This window comes from Limulus polyphemus, unplaced genomic scaffold, assembly GCF_000517525.1.
Source record: "Limulus polyphemus unplaced genomic scaffold, Limulus_polyphemus-2.1.2 Scaffold1867, whole genome shotgun sequence".
Taxonomy (NCBI): Eukaryota; Metazoa; Arthropoda; class Merostomata; order Xiphosura; family Limulidae; genus Limulus; species Limulus polyphemus.
Window position 1 is genome coordinate 116,841 of NW_013667477.1, and position 11,656 is coordinate 128,496.

The window sequence follows — 11,656 nt, forward strand, 5'->3', positions numbered from 1 at the left end:
ATTAATAACATTTCTTACCCTGAGGCTTCGTAACTATTGTTCCCTACTCCATCTCGGACATATGCCACTGCACTAAGCTCCACTGCTACAGTGGGGGTGCAGACGGACCTTTCTATGCCTCCATCTGAGTCTTTTTCACACCATGTGAAGGGTCTTCTGCCCTCCTTGAATAATAGAGTTGACCGGTCTACGTCTACTCCAATCTCTGTTCACACTATTCCTTCCAGTGACTGCCTGGGTCAACCTCCTTAGGCACCAGCCTCCGGTGTCTGCTCAGGTCCTTCTTTGGCCCCCTAAATGCAGGATGATCATTTGATCATGTCCTCAGTCATCGGATTCTCACTCTGATGACAAGAGATCTGTCCACTTGATCAAGGGCAGGATCCATGGAGGTCGATTGACCTTCATCTAGTAAAGAAAAACAATGTGGTTGTAAACCTAAGGGTTCTCCACTGTCGAGGTTTTCGTTCTAATCTTGATCGACTCCTATCATCCCGTGTGTCTCTCCTTACAGGAAACATTTCTGAAACCTGCCGATACAGTCACCTTTCGGCAGTTTTCTTTGCACCGGAATGACAGGCTGTGTGATGGACAGTTGCATGGAGGGATGGCACTGCTGGTCGACCAGCATGTGCCCTCCTTATCTATGTCCCTCGATACACCCTTGGAGGCCATTGTCATACGTGTTTCCTTGAGTCGTGCCATCACTGTTTGTTCCCTCTACCTGTCTTCTGGCGAGACTTATGATCAATTGGACCCTGATGCTCTCATTGACCAGTTGCCATCTTCCTTTTTACTTCTGGGAGACTTTAATGGACACAACCCCCTTTGGTGTGGAGCTGATACTGATGGGAGGCATCATTCTGTAGAGCATATGCTCTCGGATCACAACCTTTCTCTCTTCAATACTGGAACATATGCTTATTTTCACTTTTCACTCACTTTTCTTGGATGGTTGACAGTGGCCCACGGGGCAGTAACCATTTTCCTATCATTATGAGGGAGGTTGGCCACAGTGGAAGTTGGACCAGGCTGACTGGCCATCTTTCACCTCTCTCTCTGAACTTGATCTTGCCTTTGTCTGTCTGCCATCAATAGACGACTTTGTGGTTGCAGTGACTAACTGTATCGTCCAAGCAGCTGCTCATTTTATTCATAAGACCTCGACACATTTTCTACGGTGGAGTTCTGCCTGCCAGGAGGCATGGAAGGCTCAATAATGGGGCTGGGATACCTTCCAATGATATCCCTCTCTTTCTAACCGCATTGTTTATCAGTGGGCCCATGCCCATGCTCAGCAGGTTTGGTGTCAAAGCCAGAAGGAGTCTTGGATCAAGTTCACTACTAGCATCTCTTCTACCACCAGTCCCAAAACTGTATGGGACAAGATTTGGAGAGTCACTGGGAGGTATGCTTTCCATCTTGCTCTCCAGTGGCCAGGAAGTTGCTGATGTCCAGAGCATTGCTGAAGCTCTTGGCCACAGCTTTTCTCATGCTTCTAGCACTTCTGTTTCTTCCTCTGCCTTCTTGGCCATCAAGTTTTGGGCAGAGCGATTACCTCTTTCAGGGTTGATCGTCTCTATGACTATAATCGTCCCTTTACACTGGTGGAACTCAAACTTGCTCTTCATCGGTCAGACCTGATGATGTTCATTATGAGATCCTGCACCAATTCTCTCCTGCCTATCTTGCTATTCTTCTAGTTATTTTTAACTGGATCTGGCAAGAGCATGTTTTTCCTGATGCTTGGCACCAGGCTATTGTCCTCGCTTTCTCTAAACCTCGGAAGGATCCCAAGACTCCTTCTAATTATCATCCCATCACTTTGACTAGTTGTCTTTGTAAGGTCTTGGAAAGGATGGTTAATGCTCCTCTCACCCACCCAGTGTGTGTTCCATCGACAGCGCTCCCTCGTGGACCATTTGATTTGACTTGAAACGTCGATCAGGGAAACCTTCCCAAAGAGAGAACAATTGTTTCTGTGTTCTTTGATCTCGAGAAGACTTATGACACTATGTGGAGGTATGGCATTTTGCAGGACTTCCACTCCTATGGGTTGAGTTGCCATCTACCAATTTTTATTCAGAACTTTTTACTGAACAGGCGATTCAAAGTCCGTGTGAGTTCAACTCTTTCACGTTCCTTTCCACAGGAACTTGGAGTCCCTCACTGCTGTGTCTTGAGTGTCACACTTTTTAGTGTTAAAATTAATGCTATCACTACTCATCTTCCTCCAACTGTTGCAAATGGGCTCTATGTCGACGACTTCCAAATCTTGTGTCAGTCGTCGAACATGAGGTTTATTGAGAGGCAGCTTCAGACTGCTCTCAATTGCTTGTTGACGTGGGCCACTGCAAATGATTTTAGATTTTCTTTTTCCAAAACCTTTGCATGCATTTTTGCCACTAACAGGGTCTCCACCCCAATCCTGAGCTCCGTCTTGGCGATATAGTTATTTGTGTGGTCCCTGAGGCAAAGTTTTTGGAGCTTATCTTTGACCGTAAGCTTAGCTTCATTCCGCATATCAAGCAACTACGTGGCAAGTGTGCAAGAGCTCTGAACATCCTCCATGTTCTCTCTTCCAGCTCTTGGAGAGCGGATCGATGTTCTATGCTCAGGATCTATCGTGCCCTGATTCCATCCAAACTGGACTATGGGTCTGTGGTTCTGCCAGGACCTTGGCCTTGAAGATGCTGGACCTCATTCACCATCTGGGGCTTGGGCTCTGCACCAGTGCATTTTGCACTTCTCCGGTCCAGATTTTGTACATTGAGTCCCACGAACCTCCTCCTTACCTCCGTCATTTGCAACTTTCTTTACAAAATGCTGCCAAGCTTCGATACTTACCATGGCATCCAACCTAGGATTGTGTCTTTCTTCCTCAGTGGGCCATGCTCTTTCAGAACAGACGGTCTGTAATTCCTCCCTTTGGTCTTTGTATCCGGGCGCAACTGGCTAAATTGGGTCTGACATTGGATGACATTGCTTTCGACAATGATCAGCCAATTCCTCCATGGCTTATTACCATCCCTTCCTGTGACCTTTTCTTGAGTCATCTGAGAAAGGTGGATACTCCAAATGGAAGTACCGTCTTCTTTATGCTGAACAGCTTTTGATTCATTCTTCTCTTCCTATTTACATGGATGGTTCAAAATTGGGTGACTCTGTAGGCTCTGGCATGGTTTGCTGTGGCTTGGTAGTTACTTGCAGGATCCCCTCTACAATTTCTGTGTTCACTGCTGAGCTGTATGCTATTTCTCTTGCCCTGGATCATGTAGAAGCTATGCAGTAAAGTGATTGTATTATTTACTCTGATTCTCTTAGCTCTCTACTTGTCCTGGAATCACTTAACGTTAGTTCTCACCCTGTTCTCGTCGATATTCAACAACGACTGGCCCATTTATCTCTATCTTCTCTTTCTATCCAGTTTTTCTGGATAACTGGCCACGTTGGTATTCACGGGAACGAGCTCACTGACACCGCAGCTAAGTCTGTTTGCTATGGTGCCAGTCTCATACATGGACTACGGTCCTGTCTTCAAGGCACAGCTTCGTGCCAGTTGGCAGTCAACTTGGGGTGAGAAACGTCATAACAAGCTTTTCCAGATCAAACCTTCTGTTGCTCTTTGGCCGTCTTGCTTCCATCAGGATCAGAAGGAGGAAGTTGTCTTGGCAAGGCTACGCATTGGTCACAGTTTTTTAACTCATCGTTTTCTTTTATCTAGTATTGATCCACCAATGTTTAGCCTTTGTGACACTCAAGTCACAATAATCCACATTTTACTGTCGTACCGTCCGTGAGTGGCAGCACCATTTTAGACATTGTATCATTGGCGATGGTGACACTGTCCGACTTGATTGTATTTTTGATTTTTTACACACTATTGGCCTTTTTAATTTTATATAAATCTTTTATCCAAATTTTGAATATATTTTGGTTTTAACTCGCTGTATTTTTACATTTTACTCTAATTTACTTTGACTGTGTTTACCAGTTGTTTGGCGCAGATAGCCTTGTTGCTATGCACCATAAAACACCAAACAACCAACCAACCAACCTCGCTGACTACTTTTCCCTTTATGCCAACTCGTTTACCTACACTCATGTACCCTTACCTTGATTACTGATGCATGCCTACTCAACAGTCAAGATATCCGGTAGGGGGAAAGAAATATTTCAATAAAACATTAAAAAAGTCCAAAAGATAAAACAAAATACATGATAATTCTTTCAAAAATTGTATAATAGTATAATACAAGAAATCATATCTGAGACAAGTATTATGATGCAACAGTATAAAAAAATCATAGTAATTACTCATGACACATCTGTAATAGTGTGTGATACATTTACTGTCAGTTACTGTACCTAATAAATAGCTATCAAAATGTTTGCAATCTTCAATTGATGCTTGCTTGAAGAGATTTTGAAGTTATTGGTTGTTGTAATGAGAATATGCATGCATTTATCTGATATAGAGATTCACAAATAATAAAGACATAAAATAGTGTGAAGTTGTTCATAAACATTGTTCAAAATGCAGATTAAATATGTGAATCCAAAAAAGCTTACTACTTACCATACTTTACTTTCTCACTATATAAGTAAATTATGAACAAACTGGAATCAAAGGAAGGCTAACTTCTTTTTTGGTGTTGTTATTGTTATTTCTTAAATAATTCTTGGAGGCTACTGTCTTATCTTCACCAGTGAACATATTGATCACAATTTTTACCTGAGTTTATTTTATGACATTTATAAAGGTTTGCTATCTTCATCTTCATAAATCTTTAATCATTTGAAGAGTAGCTTTTCTCATCTTTTGTTGGATATTCTTTAGTGAATAAAATGGTTCTAATTACTATTTTCGTCATATATATAAAATCTAGTTTTAGTTGTTTCAAAACTAATTCAACAGTAGCTTTACAAGACATGTTAAGATTAGATGAAAAATAAAAAATTGATTGTTTCTGGTGCATAACTTCAGTTTTGTTAAATATGTCTGTGCTTGAAAACCAGTGAAAGAAAGTAGAATTAGTGAGTGACAGATGAAGTTATATAAAATAACGACTGAAAATTGGATAAAACTATATGAACTGTGTTTATTAGCACAGTGATATGAAATTTTGGGTGGAATTTTTAAAATTTTGTTTAGTTTGGTGTCTATATATATATATATATATATATATATATATATGTATGCTTTTTAAAACAGTTTTTTCAAACATGCCAAGTTTTCTTGAATATGGGATCACTGAGAAACAAAAGCATTTTTATTAAAAATACATGCTCATTAATAAACCAAAAGATTAATATATGTGTACTGTTAAAACAAAATATATTTTATTTGTTCTTTAGTATGACAAGCCATCAGAAATGATTTTCCCTCCACAACTAGAAAGTCTTGAGAACAACCTAGATATAAAAACAGCCCAAGCTGAACGTTGCTACTATAACTGTGACTACCAACAATGTTTTAAAATCACATCTTTGTAAGTATAAAATATATTTTACTTGTCTTGAATTTCTTAGGATAATTTTTGGATTATCATGTGTAATCAAATAAGATTGTAAGGAAAAAAGTTCATAATTAATAGCATTGAATAATGCATGGACTTGAAACTGTATAGCTTAGCTTTTGTGATAAAAATCATGTAAACTGCAGATGTTGTTTATTTTTTCCACATTCCTCATAGATTTCAAATCAAAGGTGCATAAATAGATGCCAAATCTGTTTTTGTTTATCACAAGTTATTGCACAAGAGGCAGAACTGGTCAGTTTGACTGGATGATGACAGACAGAGACCTCTTGGGCAGTGAGTAGTGGGAAATTATTCTCATATAAGGAAGAAATGCTGTTTTCACACACATATTGTGATGATTTCTGTATCCAGAATATGATTTATTAAAAGTAACTAGTCTTGCTGACTAGTGCTTTTACAAGTTGATCTCAATGGGTTTAAATGGTATGACACTATTTTGAAGGCAAACATTATTTAAAGATCACAAACCAATTATTATAATTGCACTTACATATTTTTGTAAAGATGGTAATTTTAAAGAATTACAAGATCTATATTCAATTTACAACTAGTTTTTGTTGTAAAAATGTTTTTACACCTTGTAAATACAGAGATGCTTATTATTAGCCTGAATCTTAAAGCACCATATTTTTAACAGTTTTTAAATTTTGTATTTTTTGTATTTTGTTAGTTGTCATTGATAAAAATTGTTCAACAGAAATTCTGTTTCAATAAGATTCAATAGTTTGTATTTTGATATTTCTTATTTCTAACTATCCTTTATTGCAGTTATAAAAAAGAAACAAAGGAAGATTGTAACCTGAAAAAATATGTTAATTATCAGTTATTGTTGGTTAAATCTGTAAATTCAAACCAAGTTCTTGATTTCATTGAGAATTTTTTACTGTGTATTCTTTCCTACCTCTACTGGCCCGGCATGGCCAGGTGGTTAGTGTGCTTGGCTCACAATCTGAGAGTCATGAGTTCAAATCCCTGTCCCATGAAACATGCTCGCACTTTCAGCTGTAGGGGTGTTATAATGTGACAGTCAATCCCACTATTCGTTGGTAAAAGAGTAGTCCAAGAATTGATGGTGGTGGTGATGATTAGCTGTCTTCCCTTTAGTCTTTCACTGCTAAATTAGGGAAGGCTAGCACAGATAGATCTTGTGTAGCCTTGCTCAAAATTTAAACAAAAAACAAACCTACCTCTACTAATGATTGGATTGTGCTTTTTTTCTTTTTACATTGCTAGCAAACCATTCAAATAATCGCTAATAAAAGTTTCTATAACATTACTGTAGCAGAATATTAATCAGTATTATTATTATCTTTACATCAGGAATGTTAACTATAAATACTTTATTATCTGTTTCAGATGTATAAAAATGGGAGGCCCTGTAGTCGAGTTGTTTGGGGTTCAACTTCAACACCAGTTACAAATGAAATTTATTTATTTCCAGATATGCTGTCATGAGTGGGGTACACAGGTTACCAACTTGAGGAAGTTTACAGTTAGAATAAAGAATTGACTCAGAGACTGAGATTCAAAACACATACAATATTTTAATACAAAATATTCAACTATTCATTACATTGAAATTACCAAAAACTATTGCATTAAAGGAATCAAATTCTTTGTTCTGAGTGAGCAACTGTTCATTAATCAAACTTTCAGTAATATTATTCAGATAATAAACAGATTATCAATTAAAACATTATGCTTAGACATATATTAATTTTTGAGTTCTTTTGTCTTGTTGGTCAACTCCAATGTTTTATCAATCCAAAACCCAAAGTAACTGTTAATTGGGTATGGTGAAGGTTGTTTATCGGCCACCTATTTACATGTATTTCTCTTCGTATTCTTTTCTGCTACAATTACATCTGTTTATGTAGATAAGACAAACTCCTGGTTTATACTGTAGCTTGGAATGCATCTCAGTATTTGTTTAATGTATACATTTCCTTCTTTGGTCAAGTGTCTCAATGTGGTTTACATTAGACATATTCTGGTGTGCACTTATTTTCTTCACTTAACATGTATGTGTGTCATACATGAATATTTATGAAAAAAATTATTTTTTTCACCAAAGCATTTGTAAATCTCATAAAATGCCTCAAATGCTTCATTAGGTAAATTTGTTATTTTATCATCTTGTATTTTTAGAAACTTTATAGTATAATGGGCCTTTGAAGTAATCTTCTTCTTTTGATTTTGTTACTTAATGTTTTTTTTCTCCACAAACCATTATCATACAGCAGCAAAAGCCTATTATGTGCTTACCAAAATAAATACACCAAAACATATAAGTTTGAAATTTTTCTTGGTACAAACTGTTTAATCTAATGGTAGTTTCATAAATAATAATAACAACAAATAGTTATATCCAGTCTTTAGAAGTTGTAAAACTCTTAAGTCAGAAATATGAATCAGATATTTTCTAAAACCACTACAATTCTGTAGCCTTGGACATAAAAGAGTTCTGTTTGTTTTAATTCCTACAAAGATTTATTTTAGAAGTGCTACCTACTTCTCTGCACCATAATGGGCTATTACCTCATGCATGCAACTCCCATGGAATTTCCTGTACATGCAACAAGTTTTGAACAAATTTCTACCATTACACTTTTCCATCAATATTGTGCTAGCCTATAACATAATCATCATAATGCTGTAGCCTTCCACCAATAAGAAGGTAACATGACCTGTGCATGTTATCCTCTGTGAGAATTGGCAAATGATCATTGGCTCATACTTTCTTTGGCATTGCCTGTGTTCAGATTGTTGTTTTTCCTATGCATTACGAGTGTTTCTGCTATTTTGATTGGTTTTCTTTAATTTTTTGGCATTTCTTCCACCTGTTTGCACTTTCATGTTCCCTATACTCATAATCACTACAGCAATTTTGTTTTATTGTTTCCATTCAGAAAAAACAAAAAAATTAAAAATATAAATAAGTCATTTATTTTTGTAAGTGTTGTGTACTCTTTACTATGAATTTGTAATTCCACATTGCTTCTATGTTCAGAGGCTCTAATGTTCCTCTTCAAGACTCCTTTACACTTATCAGTTGTGACCAGAAGCATATTATTTGTTCATGATATTACAACTATTATGTATTGGGTGGTTTTTATACCCTTTGACCTGCTTCTTTTTTCAATTTCAGTCTCTTGTTCTATTGCCTTACCTTCAGTGGAGCCTGCCTTCCCTGTGGATAACTTTTATCAACTTTTTATTCTTCCAGTGCTTGCTTCTGATTCTTTTTCTTTTCTGTTTACTTCACTCATTACTCCAGTATGTGACATTCTTTCTCTTTGGCCTGTAAATCCTGATGCCTCTCAAATTCCTTTACTTCTGATAATTTTCTCTTTCCCCTTCACATGACATTTGTGCCCACACAAATAATTTTCTTTCCCAACTTCTCATTGCTCAACATTTTGCTCATCATCCTCCTTACCTTCATGACTCCTATTTTATGGCTTATGGTTGGGACTTTTCTGTGTTTATTGAATCCCAGACTCATGAATCTCTTCTGTCTGCTTGGCCACTACTCTCTGTGTGTCTACCTTTGTGTCTTATGACAGTATACACACATACTCTCCAGTATTCTTTCCACCATGTTAACCCCTCCCTATTATTCTAGTAGTGTGTGAGAGAACCCTTATTTCCCTGTCTCTTTTTATGGTCTGTCGTTGCTTGTACATTTTTCCTTGCTTGTGGTCATCCAGTGCTACCTCTATTCTTCTTCAGGAGGCCTCTTGCCTGGACTGGTTGGTCAAGCTTTCCAAGTCCATTTTAATTCCCACTTAGTTCCAACGTTCTTATTTTTGGTCACCCATCCCTGACTCGACCTTCCTTGTGTTTTTTGTTACATCCTTCTTCTTTTTTTTGGGGGGGGGGGATTTATTCCCATTTTGGGACCCATCAGATCAATCCTGTTCATCTCTGAACAGTGGTTATTCATATAAGTAAACCCAGTCTCGTGAATCTCTTCTGTCCACTTGGGCACTCTTCTTTGTCTCTTTATTTACTCATCTTTGCCTTACTGTTATCCAGCTCCTTCACTAAATCTCTGCTCTTCTCCACCTCACTGAGGCTCTCCATTATGATCTGGAAGATCTTTTAACCTGGCTGCTTTGTTTTTGGGACATCCTTGGTCAGGAAGCTTTCCTCTCAGGTGTCTGTCTACCTTCCTCTTATTTCTGTAACCTACATCTTGCTCCTTTCATTATTAATCAGGTCTTTGGAGGTGCTCCTGCCTTCTGTGGATCCCAGGTAGAGGTTGCTTACAGTAACTATTCTTTGGAGCTAATCCTGGTTCTGGTCCCATCAGTGCTCACTTCTCCCACTTTGTACAATTGTGGTCTCCCTTCTGCAGCAACTCTTTGATTCTGTAGGTTTTCTTCTCGTTGTCTCTCTCTTTACTTTTATTTTCCACCTCCTCTTTATCCTCATCTACTTCCCTATCCCTTTCCCACTGATCCTCTGCATTTTAAGGATGCTACATCCTCTTTGTTGGTAGTAGGGGCTTTAGAACCTACCTCTAACCCTACTCTGGGCTTTTATTTCTATCTCTTTATTGTCTTCAAGAAGGTGGGAGAGTAGTTCCCTGTAATCTTTGAGACACTTTTTTGTTGTTCCTTCATTTTGGATGGACAACTTTCTCAGTCTGCATTGAACCCTCTCTCATGGGCTGTGGGTGACAAATGTCAACACTTTGGATGCATTCCTTCATATTGACATTTATCCTATGTACTGTTATGTCCAATGAATGTGTGTTTCAGTTCTATAGTCTTCCCTTTGGCTTAGCAATGGTCCCTTATATTTTCAGTTAAATCATGCATTCCTTTACTTGGCACATACATATTTTGGACATTTATTTTTTCAATTTTTATATGGATGACTGGCTTCTCCTGGCTTTGGCAATTGCTACTTTTGTTTTTCTTCGGGAGGCTCCACACAGGCTCAGTCGATTTGATTGAGTTTGTTACCATTTTATACTCGTTACAGTTTCCATACTATAGCATTGTATACTGTACATGTATCTTCACAAAATTTAGCAGACTTTCAGAAAACCTTTGTTAGATTTTTTAATTATGTATTTCTAACAAAGAATTGTCTGTGAATGTATGGAGTAGTTTTCTAGTCCAAATGCAAAGTGATTTTCGTCTTAAGATTAGAAATTTTATTCATCTGAAAATGTTCACATTTCATTTGTATGATCTCTAAAACTTCCTAAATAATCATAACACAATATTTTTCAGCAAAAAATAATATTCTATCTGTTATTTTTTCTACTCTTACTCTACAAATGACCAACCTCGTAACCACCAAAAAAAGAAACATAAGTCAAAATTACCCTCTTTTCTTTCTATAATGACTTAATTTGTAACATGAAAACATATGTGTTTTCTAAACAGCTTTACATTTGTGACAGGGTACATTTGTTTATATTTAAATGTTATTGTTTTATTGCCCTTTGAACTGTGTCTAAATTAATATTCCTACCATAAAATTTGAAAATTAGTTGGTGAACGTGGAGTTCATTACCCTATTGACTTATATAATGCATGTGCTACTTGCAAGTGTACCTTGGGAAAAATGTTCATTATTATTGTTCTTTATTTTACCTAATCTAATCTATAAAGTTTGTATGTTTTACATTGTAGTTACTTTTATAATAATAAATAAAGAATACACATGAAAAACAAGAAATTAAGTACGTACTTGGGTCTTCTTCTTCTTTTTTTTTTATTTTGACTGTCCAGAATAGTACTTTTTGTACTAATGCTACTACTGCACTGAATAATTTTTTATTTGATTACGTAATGCACACAGAATAATAACATGCATAAAGCAAACAGTGTCTGAAAGCTATCACAATTTTTGTGGCTTTTTAACTATGCAACACAAGCTGTTAAAAATTCAGCCAAGCTCATCGATGTGTTTCCTTTGAGAATAAAGTTTGAACTGGAAGAGAAACTGACAGTTCTTTGTTAGATTAAAACCTTTGCTTTCTATTGGTTGTAAATAATATAGAATTAAATGTCAGAAAGAACTATTGGCAATTTCTGAAAGAGGGCATGTGACAGGTGGGTATGACAAGTGGGATACTGATTTTCTATTTGATG

At 36.9% G+C, this 11,656-nt stretch overlaps 1 protein-coding gene across 2 annotated transcripts in view; it reads left to right on the forward strand.

Moving 5' to 3' along the window:
• LOC106465204 (cell division cycle protein 16 homolog) overlaps window positions 1-11,656 on the forward strand; it is a 200,194-nt gene that overhangs the window by 95,651 nt on the left and 92,887 nt on the right. For both annotated transcript variants that reach the window (XM_022393059.1, XM_013925406.2), the window contains exon 8: window positions 5,359-5,492. In XM_022393059.1, the coding sequence (XP_022248767.1) occupies window positions 5,359-5,492 (134 nt within the window). The remainder of the gene's footprint in view (window positions 1-5,358; window positions 5,493-11,656) is intronic.